At 49.1% G+C, this 18,015-nt stretch overlaps 1 protein-coding gene across 6 annotated transcripts in view; it reads left to right on the top strand.

Moving 5' to 3' along the window:
- tango2 (transport and golgi organization 2 homolog (Drosophila)) overlaps positions 1-18,015 on the top strand; it is a 368,109-nt gene that overhangs the window by 317,710 nt on the left and 32,384 nt on the right. For all 6 annotated transcript variants that reach the window (XM_072471054.1, XM_072470802.1, XM_072470976.1 and 3 more), the window contains 2 exons: positions 8,115-8,182; positions 15,064-15,217. In XM_072471054.1, the coding sequence (XP_072327155.1) occupies positions 8,115-8,182; positions 15,064-15,217 (222 nt within the window). The remainder of the gene's footprint in view (positions 1-8,114; positions 8,183-15,063; positions 15,218-18,015) is intronic.

Here is an 18,015-nt window from a genome sequence, read left to right as displayed (position 1 = left end):
AGAGTTCTTTAAAAGTGCTTCTTATCCTTCTCATAAAATAACTGTCTTAAAAAGAATTTCCTGTAGGCGTGATGCTTTTTATTTCCGAAATAGTTTTGCCTCTGCCATGGAGACTGTAAAGTATAGTGTCACTTGCTCCTTGCCAGACTGGCCCGGAGCTGTTAATTATAGGATGTATAATGCAGGCTTTCCCAACCTGTAATGTGTTAGTCCAGCAGCTGTAGAGTGCTTCTTGACTGCTTTGAAATTGTGCATCCTCAGTGGAGCCCCTCTGGAACAGCACAGAGCACTTACTGCATTTGCTGACTGCAGTGGTTTGGGCCAATGAATCATAGAATTTACAGTGCAGAAGGAGGCCATTCGGCCCATCGGGTCTGCACCGGCCCTTGGAAAGAGCACCCACGCCTCCACCCTATCCCCATAACCCAGTAACCCCACCTAACCTTTTGGAAACTAAGGGGCAATTATAGCATGGCCAATCGACCTAACCTGCACATTTGGACTGTGGGAGGAAACCGGAGCACCCGGAGGAAACCTATGCAGACGCGGGGAGAAAGTGCAAACTCCACACAGTCACCCGAGGCCGGAATTGAACCTGGGACCCTGCAGCTGTGAAGCAACTGTGCTAACCACTGTGCTACTGTGCTGTCCTCAGGAACAGAGGTTCTGCTTGTGAATCTACACAGTGATGAAACTGACATCTTAAAAAGTGTCGAATAAACTTCTGCTGGAACAGTTATTTTCTTCTATAAAAAGGATTGGGACTTTAAACCAAAAGGAAATGCGAAGATGTCACAAGTTGAACTGTTTCTTCAATCTCCTAGTATTTTCCCACTCCCACTTCCCTTACCCTCTGCGTGGGGGGACTTGTCATGTGGATGAATGATTCATCTCGTGAATTGCAAAGGTTGCTGGAATTCTCCAGGCAATGATGCTATAGAAGGAGAAACACGTTTGTAATTTCTTGCTTGCTTTCCACTCACGCACCAGATCTGCATGTCAGGCAAGCTGTGAGATTAGCACTGAGCGAAGACTGTGAAGTACAAGCAAGAATAATCACCCAGAATATCCTCACAGACGTTCTTAAAAGTTGACTGAATAAATGGTCTCCCAGCTCTAGGGGGAGGGGATGACTTTCGAGACGGAGAGAAACTAAAGTCAAAACATAGTAAAAAGGAGGCGGTAAAATCACCACAAACATCATTAAAACTGCTACCATGTGGAACTTTCAATTTTTTTGGAAAACAGTCCTAAGGGTTCATGTATTTATGTTTATATTTTGGGACAACATAATTGTACGTTTGAATGCTCTTAAGTGGCTCTCCCAGACTTTTTAGGATTTTGAGTGGGATTTTTCTTGTTTATTTAGGTACAATTCCGAACCCCTCAGCAGACGCCCCCCCCCCTCCCCCACCCCCGAGTCCCTCCCCAGTGACTTTTCAACCGAGCCAGTCACTGCAAAGAAAGATCATGTAAACTTGAATACTGATGAGCGAAATAGAGGTCTCTCCACAGAAAAACAAAGGTCTAATTCAGCTGAGGCCAGCATTGATTTTTGTCCAACAAATAACTTCCACTTAACAGGTTGTATCCAAGCAGCTGAAGCAAATTTAGAGTCGGGACCTCCTGGTCCTGACTGCCAACTACACAGGCCGGGACGGTGGTTCTTCTGTAACTTGGAGTTCAGTTCAAAGGAGGCTGACAGGAGAGTTGATCATCCAAGAAAGTATTTGCATCAAAGGATCCCTTGACTCTTGTTAGTGAAGTTTCATGCCAGAGTTTAACATGCTGCCCTTTAATCATTACAGAGAATCAAACACATGCCTTTCTATAAAGAAGCTTCAATTAAAAAAAAAAATTCCCCAGTGCACACCTGTTCATGTATTCACAGAAACAGGCATACATTGTAATGCCAATGTATGGTAGACTGTTTCTACAACAACTTGCAATTATCTCTAAGCGCCTTTTTCGTAATAAAATGTCCCAAGGTGTTTCACAGGAATGTTATCCAACTAAATTTGTTACCCAGTCACATAAAGAGGGACAGTAGCTAAAAACTAGGTCATAGAGGAATGTTTAAAGGAGCATCTTCAGGGAGGAGAGAAACAGAGTGTTTTGGGGAGTGTGACGAGTGGAAGATGTTCGGAAAATTGGATTATAAATGGATTGGGCCATTTAAGTGGTTGGAGGTTGGGACAGGTGGGGGAGGGATGGTGGAGCGTGGGTTTCAGCGAAAATTGGCATGAATCACGTTGGTTGTTCCGGACCAAATCTGATTGCGATCTTCCCGCCGTAGTCATTTATTTAAAGGGGTGTGTGTCTTGCACCGACTCTGAGAGTGCCTTTTTTAAAATTTAGAGTACCCAATTCATTTTTTCCAACTCAGGGGCAATTTAGCGTGGCCAACCCATCTAGCCTGCACATCTTTGGGTTGTGGGGGCGAAACCCACACAAACACGGGGAGAATGTGCAAACTCCACACGGACAGTGATCCAGAGCCGGGATCAAACCTGGGACCTCGACGCTGTGAGGCAGCAGTGCTAACCACTGTGCCACCGTGCTGCCCTTGGGGGCACCTTTTTTAAAGAACTATCTGATCTCAAAGTTAAGTGACAGGCCCCCTTCCCAACCACTCAATGCACATTGTGAAACCCTCCCCTGCAGACAAGAAGAATACCCCAACCCTTGACCACAGAGGGCATCCTCCCCCCCCCCATCATTAAATGTTTGGCTCCCCCCACCATCCCAAAAACCACGCAGGCATCCCCCCCACCACCAATTGGAAGCATCAGCCCCCCTCAAGTGAACAACACTCCACTATCAGATCGCCAATCGCCCCACCCTTTAGGACTCACCACAATCTGGCACTGTCTCTTGGACCCTGACAATGCCAACCTGACTGTGCCACCCTAGCACTGCCAGGCTGGTGGTGCCACGGTGCCAGGAGAAGTGGTAGGGCACTGCCCTGCCATGTCCCCGACCACCGGGAGGCTACTATGGCCTCCGAGACCCCTGCATGGTAATCCTGCCTGTTCTCGATTTGTGGAGGCCAGGAGTGATTCTTGCCGGCGCCACATAGTGTCACAAGTAGCTTACATTAACACTGCAAAATCCTCTAATCACCTCACTCTGGCGCCTGATCGGGTACGCAGAGGGAGAATTCAGAATGTCCAATTCACCTAACAAGCACGTCTTTCAGGACTTGCGGGAGGAAACTGGAGCACCCGGAGGAAACCCACACAGACACGGGGAGAACGTGCAGACTCCGCACAGACAGTGACCCAAGCCGGGAATCGAACCCAGGTCCCTGGCGCTGTGAAGCAACAGTGCTAACCACTGTGCTACCACGCCGCCCCAGCATCACACTGGCAGGAACATTACATGTGTCAGGTAGATTCGGTGTCAAGCTGACTTTGCATATTTCCATCCATTTAAATGAATAGTAATTAGGTTCATGCCCTCACTGCATGTGAACCTGATTCCGTCTGCTGGGCTGGCTCGGAAACATCACGAATCTCGTTTCAGGACACTCCTGATATTTTCCTGACATCGCGGATTCGCACCGGGGCAATGTGACCGGAAAACCACTCCCAATATCTGACTGTCACAATTAGCCATCAGTCAGATGATAACCAAGGAACATCTATTTGTGTTTGTAATTATATACGATAATTCAAGCAAAATATTGTTTTTGTTTTTTAAAAAAAACATTTTATTAAGACATTAATGGGGCGGACTCCCCCCCCCCAACCACGCCAAGTGGGAGAGTCGCCGGGGCACCACACGAGTCCCACCACGCCACCCTGGCACCCGCACGCGATTCTCTCCACCCCCCCCCCAAACCGGCGCAGCGAGATTCACGGCTGGCCGCTGGGAGAATCGCCGCTTGCCGTTGGTAATGGGCGAGTGGCAATTCTCCAGCCCAGATGGGCCGAGCGGCCTGCCCAACACGACAGGTTCCCGCCGGCGCCGACCACACCTAGTCGCTGTCGGCGGGAACAGCACGGGAAGGCTGGGGGGGCGGCATGTGGGTGGGGGAGGGGGGTTCCTGCATCGAGGGGGGGCTCAAAAGGGGTCTGGCCCACAATCGGTGCCCACCGATCGGCAGGCCAGCCTCTCTGAAGGAGGACCTCCTTTCCTCCGCCGCCCCACAAGATCCATCCGACATCTTCTTGCGGGGCGGCCGCGGGGAGGACGGCAACCGCGCATGCGTGGGTGACGTCGGCGCCGCGTCATTTACGCAGCGCCTCTTTTAATCGGCGCCAAGGCCCGGCGCGCGTAAATGACCCGGCGACGCTTCTAGCCCCCCGGGGGCGGGAGAACAGGAGTGGCCTCCGACGCCGGAGTGAAACACTCCGGTTTTCACTCCGGCCTCAGGACTTAGTCTCCCGATGGGAGAATTGCGCCCATGATTTTATAATAACAAAGTACAAAAACAAATGTAAATATAATTCAGTACATAACCCCCCCCCACACACCCACCAGCCAATAACCAAACCCAGCCAACATGGCTTATACACACAATTCCCCAGTGCCTCCATCTCCTCTCGCTGGTCCCACCTGAACTAAACTAAACTAACTCCCCTACGCCCCCATTCTCTAACCCCCCTCCCCTCCTATTGTATCTGCTAACAGTTTAATTTTCCGCAAATAGATCGATAAACGGCTGCCACCTCCGAACGAACCCTAACACTGATCCTCTAAGGGCGAACTTAATTTTTCAAGCCTGAGAAACCCGGCCATGTCGCTAACCCACTCCCCCGATTTCAGGGACTCCGGGTCCCTCCAGGATAATAGGATCCGTCTCCGGGCTACCAAGGAGGCAACGGCCAAAACGTCAGCCTCTCTCGCCCCCTGGACTCCCGGGTCTTCCAACACTCCAAAAATCGCCACCTCTGGACTCGGCGCCACCCTCGTTTTTAGCACCATGAACATGACATCAGCAAATCCCTGCCAGAATCTCCTGAGCTTCGGACATGCTCAGAACATGTGAACATGGTTTGCAGGCCCTCCCGCACACCTAACACACCTGTCCTCCACCCAAAAAAACCTGCTCATCCGGGCCACCGTCATGTGTGCCCGGTGAAGCACCTTGAACTGTATCAGGTTGAGCCTGGCACATGATGAGGACGTGTTGATCTACTCAGAGCATCCTCCCACCCACCGACCTGCCAAGCAAAATATTGTTAACTATCCTTTCACTCCTTGGAAGGCAAATGATGGGCTCTTGAAGCCACTGCCTTGATTTACCCACCAGCAGACATATTTGAGCGAGAAATAAACGTAAAATGCAAGTTGGCAGCACGAGGAAGAATGATCACCTTCACAGACCTTCTTAAAAGCTGACTGAATAATTCGTCTCTAAGAATGGGGGAGGAGGGGATGGCTTTAGAGAAGGAGTGAAACTAAAGTAAAAACATAACAAATAAGAGATAAAATTACCACAAACATAATTATAACTGCTACTGTGTGAATCCCTTCATTTCTTTAAGGCAGTCCTAAGGGCTTATATATTTAACTTTGGGCGGGATTCGCCATCCAGCGGTGGCGGAATCGCAATCGGGTGGAGAATGGTGCTTCAGCTGAAAATTGAGGTTGGCGCAGGGCACCCAACAGCTAGCAGTGCCCGGTGACGCATCTCTGGCCCTACCATTCCAGCGCCCCCGCATCTCTGACCCAGGCCCCTGCTGCCTCCGAGTGCGGACACTTGCTACTTGGGGTACCCCCGACTGCCTTGTGGGGCCCTGGCCGTGCTGTCCTCTCACACATCACCCCACATTGCCGGCCTCCCATTCATAGATCGCCCGGGTGGACAATGCTGTCAATGCCCGCAGCCATGTCCCGTTGTGATTCAGCCAGGCTCAGCCATTGCCATAGCAATGTCCATATGGCCGTAGTACATAGAATTACATAGAATTTACAGTGCAGAAGGAGGCCATTCGGCCCATCGAGTCTGCACCGGCTCTTGGAAAGAGCACCCTACCCAAGGTCCACACCTCCACCTTATCCCCACAACCCAGTAACCCCACCCAACACTAAGGGCAATTTTGGACACTAAGGGCAATTTAGCATGGCCGATCCACCCTGACCTGCACCTCTTTGGACTGTGGGAGGAAACCGGAGCACCCGGAGGAAACCCACGCACACACGGGGAGGACGTGCAGACTCCGCACAGACAGTGACCCAAGCCGGGAATCGAACCTGGGACCCTGGAGCTGTGAAGCAATTGTGCTATCCACCATGCTACCGTGCTGCCCTGTGACATGGCTGCCCTGACCTATACCTCAGCCACCACCTGCATAGGGGTACCCCAGGCCTCGGACATCCTGAACCATGGCTGAAACCTTTGCATCCAAGGTCTCCACCACGGACGCCACCCATGCAGTGTTGGCCTAGGTGGTACACATGATTGGCACCACCTCCCCATGCTGCTGCAGGCAATTGCACTCCCCCAAATGGACCTGCAGGTGCTGGATGCCTGCTGTCAACTCCTCATGTAGTCACGGGCTCGAGCCCGGTGGTGGCAGCAACACTAAGGATCTGGGGCCAGTGGAGACGGCACTGGGGTGCAATGGGAGCATCGGTGTGGTCCCCGATCAGGGGTAACCACCGGTTTGTCCCGGGGACATTGCAATACATTGGGCACTCACTTGGTTGTCCCATGCGACCTCTGCGACTGCCCGCTTTCCCACTCTGCCGATCAGATCCAATGCCCTCTGCTCACGAAGAAACCCACGCAGATACTGATCTGATATAATCCTCAGCTCCACTTTCCTGCCTTATTTCCATAACCCTTGATTCCCTGACTATTTAAAAACCAAGGTCCCAGGTTCGAGACCCACTTGGGTCACTGTCTGTGTGGAGTCTGCACGTTCTCCCCATGTCTGTACGGGTTTCCTCCGGGTGCTCCAGTTTCCTCCCACAAGTCCCGAAAGACATGCTTGTTAGGTGAATTGGATATTCTGAATTCTCCCTCTGTGTACCCGAACAGGCTCCGCCGGAATGTGGCGACTCGGGGATTTTTACAGTTACAGTAACTTCATTGCAGTGTTAATGTAAGCCTACTTGTCACAATAATAAAGATGTTTTCAAATCTGCCTATCTCGGCCTTGAACATATTTAATGACCCAGCCTCTATAGCCCTCTGCAGTAAAGGATTCCACAGATTAATTCACTATCCTCTGAGAGAAGAAATCTTTCCTCATCTGTCTTAAATGGGCGACCCCTTACTGTGAGATTATGCCCTCTGGCCCTAGACTCTCTGATGGTCTGAATTGGATGAGTACAGTCACAATATGAGCTTTTCCGCATGTGACCACACCTCCCCAGTTAACAGGGGCTGGTTTAGCACACTGGGCTAAATCGCTGGCTTTTAAAGCAGACCAAGGCAGGTCAGCAGCACGGTTCAATTCCCATACCAGCCTCCCCGAACAGGCACTGGAATGTGGCGACTAGGGGCTTTTCACAGTAACTTCATTTGAAGCCTACTTGTGACAATAAGCGATTTTCATTTCATTTTCATTTTCAAGTTGCGGTTGGTGATACTTGCAGTCAAGAGGTGTGCCATCTAGAGATGGGGCCAATATCGGTTTGTAGGGCGTAGAGTGCGTTCCAGTGGGGTCTACACACTTTCAGATGAGTGCATGGTTTTTTTGAGGTTTTTTGCTCTGATTGACAGCTGCTGGCCACTTCACAATGCTGAGTACTTTCTGTGGTTAGAAAAGAGGAAGAGAAATCACTGATGCATGCGTAGTGTGGTCCTTTCACCCTTTATTCCCCTGATTGGGGGGGGAGGATGACCCACCTTGATGGGGGGCTTGGGGTACTCCCTTTTTTAGCGGGGAATCAACATTTGCGTTGTGTGGGGGCGGGGGCCTCTCTCTGGATGCTGGGACCATTCAAATTGGCGGCCAGAGACCAGTAAGGTCAGGGAAACTGGCGTGTTCACCTGTATGTATAATTTAGCTTGGCAAAGGTATGTGAATAGCACCTCAGCGATGCTCCTAGCATCAGCCGGACACAGACCCTACTCTCCGCCGGGGGGGGTGATCACTTTAGTCTCTGAACGAACTGAATCCCACCCAAGTTCATAGGTGAATATTCTTTTCTTACAGCACCAAAGGAGATACAATGTGTTACTATGGAAGTAAAAGTGGCCAGGAGCCCAAAACACTGGAGCCAGGTTTGAATTTTTAAATTTGTTAATAAGTTTCTTAAGAGATGGGAGAAGCCAGGCACAGAATGCAGGGTGAATCCTGTAGAAGTTCCATTTCTCCTCTCTGGAATTTGAATAATCGAACCATGAAAAATTAGATAGACAACATTGAAGTTCTTGGTCCAATCATCGTTCAAAATACAGAACATAGAACCCCTACAGTGAAGGGTTCTGCACTCGATGGTATCCGTTCATATCCATGTTTTAGGAACTCTTAGTCACCGAGGGAGCGGGGAATATTAAGGGGACATATTTGTACAAACTGTGTATATTAGTGGTATGTGTGGATGTTCTTTGTAGTACATGTTAGAGAAATTAATCCCAACAGTGCAGAAGGAGTCCATTCAATCCATCGAGCCTGTACCAGCCCACCGAAGGAGAACTCTACCTAGGCCCAGACCCCACCCCATGCTTGCAACCCTGTAACCGAACGTACAAATCTTTGGACAGTAAGGGGAAATTTATCATGGCCAATCCACCTAACCTGCACATCTTTGGGTTGTGGGAGGAAACTGGAAGAAACCCACGCAGACACGGGGAGAACGTGGAACTGCCACACATTCCAAGGCCACAATCAAATCCAGGTCCTTGGTGCTGTGAGGCAACAGTGCCAACCACTGTGCTGCTAAACTGTTAGCGGTACATAGAACATGGCTGCCCCCTGATCCACACCATTTAGTTTGATGTGCAAGATAGCAAAATGGCAGCATATGCTCTCTACACAAGTTAAATGGGAATAGAGGGATACGGACCCAGGAAGTGTAGAAGATTGTAGTTTAGTTGGGCAGCATGGTCAGCACGGGCTTGGAGGGCCGAAGGGCCTGTTCCTGTGCTGTACATTTCTTTGTCCTTTGTAAAACTGGAAGTCACCTTCTGTTATGTTCAACTATATTGTTGATCCATGACCTAGACCAAGAAGTTACTCCTCAAACAGTTCAGCACTGTATGAGAGTGACATATGATCCTGGAAGGTCCCTGATTCCGACCTGTAGTCTGTTGAGCTTGCTGATCTTCCTTCTCCTTCAGATACCGTGCCCCAAGAGGACATTGGTGATCATGGACTTACATTGGATTGGTCTGTGAAAATGCTTGACAAAGTACTTCAATGGTTTGCCATTGCCTTCTGCAGTCTGGCTGACCAGGAAACTCTCCCGCCCTTACCACCTGCTATCAGGTGTATTGAAAGGATTTACAGGCTGTTTGGCCATGTGATGAATATGTCTTCCATGGACATCAGGCCCTGACGTGGGACTTGAATCTGGAGCTTCTGGTCCAGAGATAGGGACACTACCACTGTACCACAAGACCTCCACCCGGGTTTACTGATATCTCTGGAATAATGATACTGTCACTACATTTAGTCTCATCACCTTTTTACTGAAGAAGGTAAATCACCAACTAAGCTCCTGAAATTTTCTCGGGGATTCCCTAATCCTTTCCCATTGGAAAGTATATTCATGGTGATGTTTAAGAATTAAAAAGGGACTTATATTAATAATTCTGATAATAATCGCATATTGTCACGAGCAGGCTTCAATGAATTTACTGTGAAAAGCCCTAATGATGTTCTATGATCTTATCTATGATGTTTCATAGAGTTTACAGTGCAGAAGGAGGCCATTCGGCCCATCGAGTCTGCACCAGCTCTTGGAAAGTGCACCCTACCCAAGGTCAACACCTCCACCCTATCCCCATAACCCAGTAACCCCACCCAACACTAAGGGCAATTTTGGACACTTAAGGGCAATTTATCATGGTCAATCCACCTAACCTGCACATCTTTGGACTGTGGGAGGAAACCGGAGCACCCGGAGGAAACCCACGCACACACGGGGAGGATGTGCAGACTCCGCACAGACAGTGACCCAAGCCAGACCTCAAGCTCAAAGCCTGTTGACACTTGCAGTCTAGGTTCAACACATGAACTTGAAGTATTGGTCTGTGGACAAGATGCCAGGGACATGATCTTGTGGCCCCTTTAGCTGCGAGTGCAAATCCCATAATGGCTGCTAAATCTCGGAGCGACTAAAAACATGATTTGCGCCGGTGAGGTCTAAGTTTGAGATCGTCCCCATCACCCGCGGGTGACATAATCAGGCTCACGCCCAGAGAGTATGTGCAGCTGATTTACATATATCTAAATAAATGTGCATTTGATTACTGGACTTGACGCTGTAATTTCAGCCCACGTCGTTTCTTCATCCCTCACCCGATGGCATCACGCCAGTGCGAATCACTACTGCTTTTCACAAGCAAAAACCAGTCATAATGATCACGCGGGGTGTGCGGAGGTGCCTATAGACCCCAGGGATTGAGGGACGTGCCTGAACATTGCCTCCTGGCACTCTGGTGGTGCTCCCTGGCAGTGCCCCCTGATATTGCCAGGGGGAACTGCCAAGGGGGCACATGCAGGGGAGGTTACTCACCTCCATTGTGGGGGTTCCCCTCTGCAAGTGGGAGGGGGGCGGATCCTTATCCGTGGGGGAAGGGGGATCCCCTTCTGCGTGTACATGTTAGGCGCTGTTCCCCTTGTCCGTGGGGATATCCCAATATCTGTTGGTTTGGGGGCCTTAAATTTAACTTTGAGATAAGAACATAAGAACTAGGAACAGGAGTAGGCCATCTGGCCCCTCGAGCCTGCTCCGCCATTTAATGAGATCATGGCTGATCTTTGTGGACTCAGCTCCACTCTCCGGCCCGTACACCATATCCCCGAATCCCTTTATTCTTTAGAAAGGCATCTATCTTTTTCTTAAAAATGTTTAAAGAAGGAGCCTCAACTGCTTCACTGGGCAAGGAATTCCAGAGATTCACAACCCTTTGGGTGAAGAAGTTCCTCCTACACTCCGTCCTAAATCTACCTCCCCTTATTTTGAGGCTATGCCCCCTAGTTCTGCTTTCCCCAACCAGTGGAAACAACCTGCCCACATCTATCCTATCTATTCCCTTCATAATTTTATATGTCGCAATAAGATCCCCCCGCATCCTTCTAAACTCCAATGAGTACAGTCCCAGTCTACTCAACCTCTCGTCATAATCTAATCCCCTCAACTCTGGGATCAACTTAGTGAATCTCCTCTGCATGCCCTCCAGTTCTTTCAATATGTCCTTTCTCAGGTAAGGAGACCAAAACTGAACACAATACTCCAGATGCGGCCTCACCAACACCCTATACAATTGCAGCATAACCTCTCTAGTCTTGAACTCCATCCCTCTAGCAATGGAAGACAAAACTCGATTAGCCTTCTTAATCACCTGTTGCACCTGCACACCAACTTTTTGCGACTCATGCACTAGCACACCCAGGTCCCTCTGCACAGCAGCATGTTTTAACATCTTACCGTTTAAATAATAATCCATTCTGCTGTTATTCCTCCCAAAATGGATAGCCTCACACTTGGCAACATTGAATTCCATCTGCCAGACCCTAGCCCATTCACCTAACCTGTCCAAATCCTTCTGCAGACTTCCGGTATCCCCTGCCCTTTTTGCTTTACCACTCACCTTAGTGTCGTCTGCAAACTTTGACACATTGCACTTGGTCCCCAACTCAGGGCGCTCTTTAAAGTTGACGCCCCAATCTCAGATTCTCAGCATTACCGGTGTGTTTAGGCACTGTCCCGCCAGTTGGCTGTGTGATCCCCACCAACCACTCTGAAATTGCACAGAGCTCTGCTTAATCAGGTGAGAAAAGGCAGCTGTGAAGCCAGCAAGTTTCCCACAGCTTTTCTTGCCTGATCAAAACTCGGTACAATTTTGGGAAGATTGCAAGTTTTAACCTTCAAGATAAATGGTGATTTTTTAAAAAAATGCTTGTGTGCCTCTTGACTATTTCTGTGTTGGCATTTGTAGATTTGTATTTAGAGTGCATTTTTTGAAGACTCTCTGCCATAATATCTGGACGGTAAGAAGTTTTTACAACACCAGGTTAAAGTCCAACAGGTTTGTTTCGATGTCACCAGCTTTCGGAGCGCTGCTCCTTCCTCAGGTGAATCATTGACCTCATTCACCTGAGGAAGGAGCAGTGCTCCGAAAGCTAGTGATTTGAAACAAACCTGTTGGACTTTAACCTGGTGTTGTAAAACTTCTTACTGTGCTCACCCCAGTCCAACGCCGGCATCTCCACATCATAATATCTGGAGATTGTGAAATAATGGACGGAATTTTCCCAGAAAATGGAGATGTGTCAGATTTAGTCAGAAAGCCGGCGTGTTTCTCCCCTGAGAAACAGGTAGGTTTCCCGACCAGATCTTCCCACACTGTGCCATTTTTTTGAAAGGTGGTTTTGCACCATCTTTATGAGGCTTTGAGGAAGCTCGGCTTTGAGAACTCAAAGTGACCCACCATCGGGACCATCCGGCCCGCACTCGTGGCATGTTCACCTCCCACAGCCCTGATCCCCCAACCAAATATAGATCACCACCCTCAGAGCATGGGGGCTCTCCCAATAGGTTGTCCGATAATCCCTACCCCCTTCAGACCCCACCCCTTGGCACTGCCAGGGTGCCAGGGCACTGCCCTGCCAAGGTCCCGACCACCCAGGGGCTACAATGGCCTCAATCTCTCTCTCCCCCCGGCCTCCCCCCCCCCCCCCCCCCCCCCACCCTCTTGGGTGGTCGTCACATTTGGTCCCTGTTTGTGGAGATAAGTCATGATTTCCGTTGACACCACATCGCGCCAGCAGGTGGGAACCTTGCATGTTCCCGGAAGATTCGGTGTTTCACCAATTTTCAATATTTCAATCCATTTTAATGAATGGTCATCTGGTTTACACCCTCGCTGGGTCTCTGCTAGGAGAGCCCGGGAACACCGTAAACTGTTTGGCACTTGACGTCGGGCCGGAGAATCACCGCAACCGCGCCACGCCGCCCCGACGCCGGCATGCGATTCTCCAAGGTGCGGAGAATCGGCACCATTTGCGCCGGCGCGTTTGGTGCGCTGCCGGTCGCGGGCCGCCGATTCTCTGGCCCGGATGGGCCGCGCGGAAACGGCACAGTCCCGCAGGCGCCGTTCACCTCTGCTCGCAGCCGACAGGAACTCTGTGCGAAGGGTCGGGGGGGCGGCCTGTGTGTGTGTGGGGGGGGGGGGCCTCCGCCCCCGGCGGGGGCCTCCGATGGGGTCTGGCCCGCGATCAGGGCCGACTGATCGGCGAGCCGGCCTCCTCCCCCCCCCCCCCCCCCTCCCCCGGGCCTACTTTGTTGCGCGGCGGGCCTCTGAACCCCCACGCCATGTTGCGTTGGTGCCGGCGCGCTGAAGAAGTCCCCCGCGCATGCGCAGGATGGCACGGCCCAATTGCCCATGAGCAGGTTGGCGCGGTGCCCATTTGGCGCCAGGAAGGGAGGCTGAAGCGGAGTGAACCGCTCCAGCACCGTGCAGGGAGCCAGAATCGCTAGTGCCCGCGCCTGTTTCACGCGTTCACGACAGCGCAAACACTTAGTCACCATTTAGGAGAATGGCGCCCCCCATTTCTCCTTCTCCCAGAATATTCCCGACATACCGAGATTTGCGCCGGGCTCAATGCGGACGGAAAATCGGCCGCATGGTTGTGACTTTAAGGAACTAAATTTTCAGTTGCAGGAGAAGTTTAGCTCAGAGCTCAGTGCAGATGCACATTGAAAATCGAGTTCTTGGAGGGCGTTCTGGATCCCAACACCTCCAGAACACAATTTTCAAAGGCAGCATGGGGAGCTCTTTTGAGGAGTGTGTTAACAGGTCGGGTGGACCAGGAGACAATTTTCAAATCAGGATTCGCCAAACCCAATGTTAGTTGTGCACCTATCAGGTTTCATGCAGGGAGTTGCAGAGATATTTTTGCAGCCAGAAGATTTTGCCCCTGGAGTTTTTGCTGTCAGATTGGGTGCAGTAACATTTGGCTGAGCATTTTACCAATTCTCTGAGGGCTAAGACATCTGGTCCTCCAAATATTTGCTTTCTTACTTGTTTCAAACAGCGGCAGATTTTTTCTTGGCTGCCGTCTTCCTTTGACCCTCCTCCTCCAACAGGCATCTTCCACCTCCTCCCAGAGCTCACACCAGTAATTGGGCATCAAGCTCACCCCCAGTCCAATTAGGACACTGACGTTTAGAAAACGCCATGTAAGCGACGCAGGCACTGGAACTGGGAATTGATCCATTGTCAGGTTCCCAACCAGAATTGGAAATGAAGCCCCAGAGATCTCCAGTGTTGACTCAGTTTGCCGTAATGATGATCTACTCTTCTCAGTGTCCAGGCTGCTCGATTTCCCGGAAGATTTGGTGTTAAGCCTCTTTTCGATATTAAAATCCATTGAAGTGAATTGTAATTAAGTGAATTCAAAGTGATGTTGTAGCACTCTGAGTCACAGGGCAGTACGGTGCCGCAGTGGTTAGCGCTGCTGCCTCACAGCGCCGAGGACCCAGGTTTGATCCCGGCCCCGGGTCACTGTCCATGTGGAGTTTGCACATTCTCCCCCTGTCTGCATGGGTCTCATCCCCACAACCTAAAAAGATGTGCAGGCTAGGGGAATTGGCCACGCTAAATTGCCCCTGAATTGGAAAAAACAATTGGGTACTCTAAATTTACCAATCTGAGTCACATTTGAGTCATAGTTGTCATTGGCACTGTCACTAGCTCCTAATAAATGGTTCCAGGACCTTCAAAAGGGTGGCAAGCAAGGCGGCATGGGCTTGGAGGGCCGAAGGGCCTGTTCCTGTGCTGTACATTTCTTTGTTCTTTGTTCTTTGAAAGACTGAAGAATTTACATCCTGTTTAAGGCAGCGATGGGACTCTAGATATAAACAACACTTCTGCATTCAATTGGATGGATTAAATCTTTCTTGTAATTATTTTAATTTTTTTTACATCCCTAGGTATTTATGGGCTTTCTAACAGTCTTCTTGAGACTCCATGGAAAAAACTTGTTTTGGGAAAAAAACTTTTTACAGATGCAATTAAGCAAAGCAATGAACTTTCTCCGGAGAACTTGGTGCAAGAACTCATCACTGTGCTGAATAATGAGGAGTTGTACGTATTATTGACAATATTTAACCCAAAACTGCTTTGAATATGCAGATATCCAAAGTTAAACTGGAGCTGCTCAAATGGTTTGGTCGATACAGCACTGCCATTAGTAATACAAAGCCATACCGAGCAGAAGCTTCAGGTTCGACCACCAGTTCAACTGATGTCAGCGAAGACAGCGAGAGCACAACATAGCTGTCCTTCGCATCCGTGGACTATAGGGGAAAAGGCCAGACATTGTTTCCTCATCTGATCATTTGTCTTTTTTTAAAACATTTTATTGAGGCATTTTAAATATATACATAATCACAAAAATGCAAAAAACAAGCGCAGCAACGGGTAACTGAACCACCCCACTCCACACATCTCCCCCCAGCAACAGTCGTCACCCTCTCGCAGCACTGGTACTCCCAGATCCTCAACACCCCAAATATCACCACCTCAGGACTCAGAGCTACCTCTACCCTTAAAATCTTTGACATTACGTCCAAAAATCCCTTCCAAAACTCCCTCAACCTCGGACACGCCAATCTACCCTGGACGTCGTCATGTGGGCTCTATGCACCACCTTAAATTGGATAAGACTTAGCCTACCACACGACGAGGATACATTCACCCTCCGCAGAGCTTCCCTACGCACACCGGCTCCCAGCGCCCTCTGCCAACTCCCCCTTCCACTTGCGCCTCACCTTCTCCACGGGAGCACTCTCTCTCTTCATCAGCTCCCCATTCATGTTTGCAACCCTGCCCACCCCAATTTCATCCTTGGGCAGAAGCTTATCCTGCAGCACTGGGGCGGCAGCATCGGAAAGGATGACACCTCCTTCCTAATAAAGTCCCTAACCTGCAGATACCTGAACCTATTCCCCTTTGGTAATTGGTATGTGCCGTCGAGCGCTTCCATGTCTGCAAACTTTTCTCCCATGAACAATTCCCTGAAGTACTCTATCCTAGTGTTTTTCAAACTCTTTTTCCCGGGACCCACTTTTACCAACCGATAGACCTTCAGGACCCATCCTGGCCGACGTCAGCGACCCACAACGACCGACCTTCGCGACACACCATTATTGCTTACCTTTAATGCGGCGGGTGGGCCTGATTTGTCCTCACAATCGCTCTTGCTCCGTCATTCAATGTTACATTTCTGCTAAGGATTTCAGCTGACTATTTACGTTCTTGCTTCATGTTTTGAAAAAAATCAACAGGTTTGTCCTCGAACTCTCCATGCTTAGTCTTCAAATGCCTTTGAAGATTTGAGTGTTTTAAACTTCATTCGTCAGTACTTCCCTGCATATAACACACATGAGCTTTGCATCCTGATTTCCATTGGCACAATTAGCGCTATACCTCAAGAAATCATCTTTATTTTGCTTTGTTCCCGATTTCAGTTTCTTCTTAATTGTTTGTTCACCAGAGGCCCTGGAGCTCGGGATACAGCTCACACCAGCACTGCCTTGTCCTACCGTGAATTCTCCTGAGAAGCTCTCTCCAGCAGATTTAGTTGTGAGATCCTGTCCTGTTTGTATCTCTGGCCCTCGCTACCTTATTGGTACATACAAAGTAGCAAAGATCAGTGGGAGACTAGAGGACTGGGAAATCTTTAGGGGGCAACAGAAAGCTACTAAAAAAGCTATAAAGAAGAGTAAGATAGATTATGAGAGTAAACTTGCTCAGAATATAAAAACAGATAGTAAAAGTTTCTACAAATATATAAAACAAAAAAGAGTGGCTAAGGTAAATATTGGTCCTTTAGAGGATGAGAAGGGAGATTTAATAATGGGAGATGAGGAAATGGCTGAGGAACTGAACAGGTTTTTTGGGTCGGTCTTCACAGTGGAAGACACAAATAACATGCCAGTGACTGATGGAAATGAGGCTATGACAGGTGAGGACCTTGTGAGGATTGTTATCACCAAGGAGGTAGTGATGGGCAAGCTAATGGGGCTAAAGGTAGACAAGTCTCCTGGACCTGATGGAATGCATCCCAGAGTGCTAAAAGAGATGGCTAGGGAAATTGCAAATGCACTAGTGATAATTTACCAAAATTCACTAGACTCTGGGGTGGTCCTGGTGGATTGGAAATTAGCAAACGTGACACCACTGTTTAAAAAAGGAGGTAGGCAGAAAGCGGGTAATTATAGGCCAGTGAGCTTAACTTCGGTAGTAGGGAAGATGCTGGAATCTATCATCAAGGAAGAAATAGCGAGGCATCTGGATGGAAATTGTCCCATTGGGCAGACGCAGCATGGGTTCGTAAAGGGAAGATCGTGCCTAACTAATTTAGTGGAATTTTTTGAGGACATTAACAGTGTGGTAGATAATGGGGAGCCAATGGATGTGGTATATCTGGATTTCCATAAAGCCTTTGACAAGGTGCCACACAAAAGGTTACTGCATAAGATAAAGATACATGGCATTAAGGGGAAAGTAATAGCATGGATAGAGGATTGGTTAATTAATAGAAAGCAAAGAGTGGGGATTAATGGGTATTTCTCTGGTTGGCAATCAGTAGCTAGTGGTGGCCCTCAGGGATCAGTGTTAGGCCCACAACTGTTCACAATTTACATAGATGATTTGGAGTTGGGGACCAAGGGCAATGTGTCCAAGTTTGCAGACGACACTAAGATAAGTGGTAAAGCAAAAAGTGCAGAGGATACTGGAAGTCTGCAGAGGGATTTGGATAGGCTAAGTGAATGGGCTAGGGTCTGGCAGATAGAATACAGTGTTGACAAATGTGAGATTATCCATTTTGGTAGGAATAACAGCAAAAGGGATTATTATTTAAATGATAAAATATTAAA

The sequence above is a fragment of the Scyliorhinus torazame genome, chromosome 1, assembly GCF_047496885.1.
Source record: "Scyliorhinus torazame isolate Kashiwa2021f chromosome 1, sScyTor2.1, whole genome shotgun sequence".
In the NCBI taxonomy this organism is placed as follows: Eukaryota; Metazoa; Chordata; class Chondrichthyes; order Carcharhiniformes; family Scyliorhinidae; genus Scyliorhinus; species Scyliorhinus torazame.
This window is presented reverse-complemented; position numbering and strand designations above follow the sequence as displayed.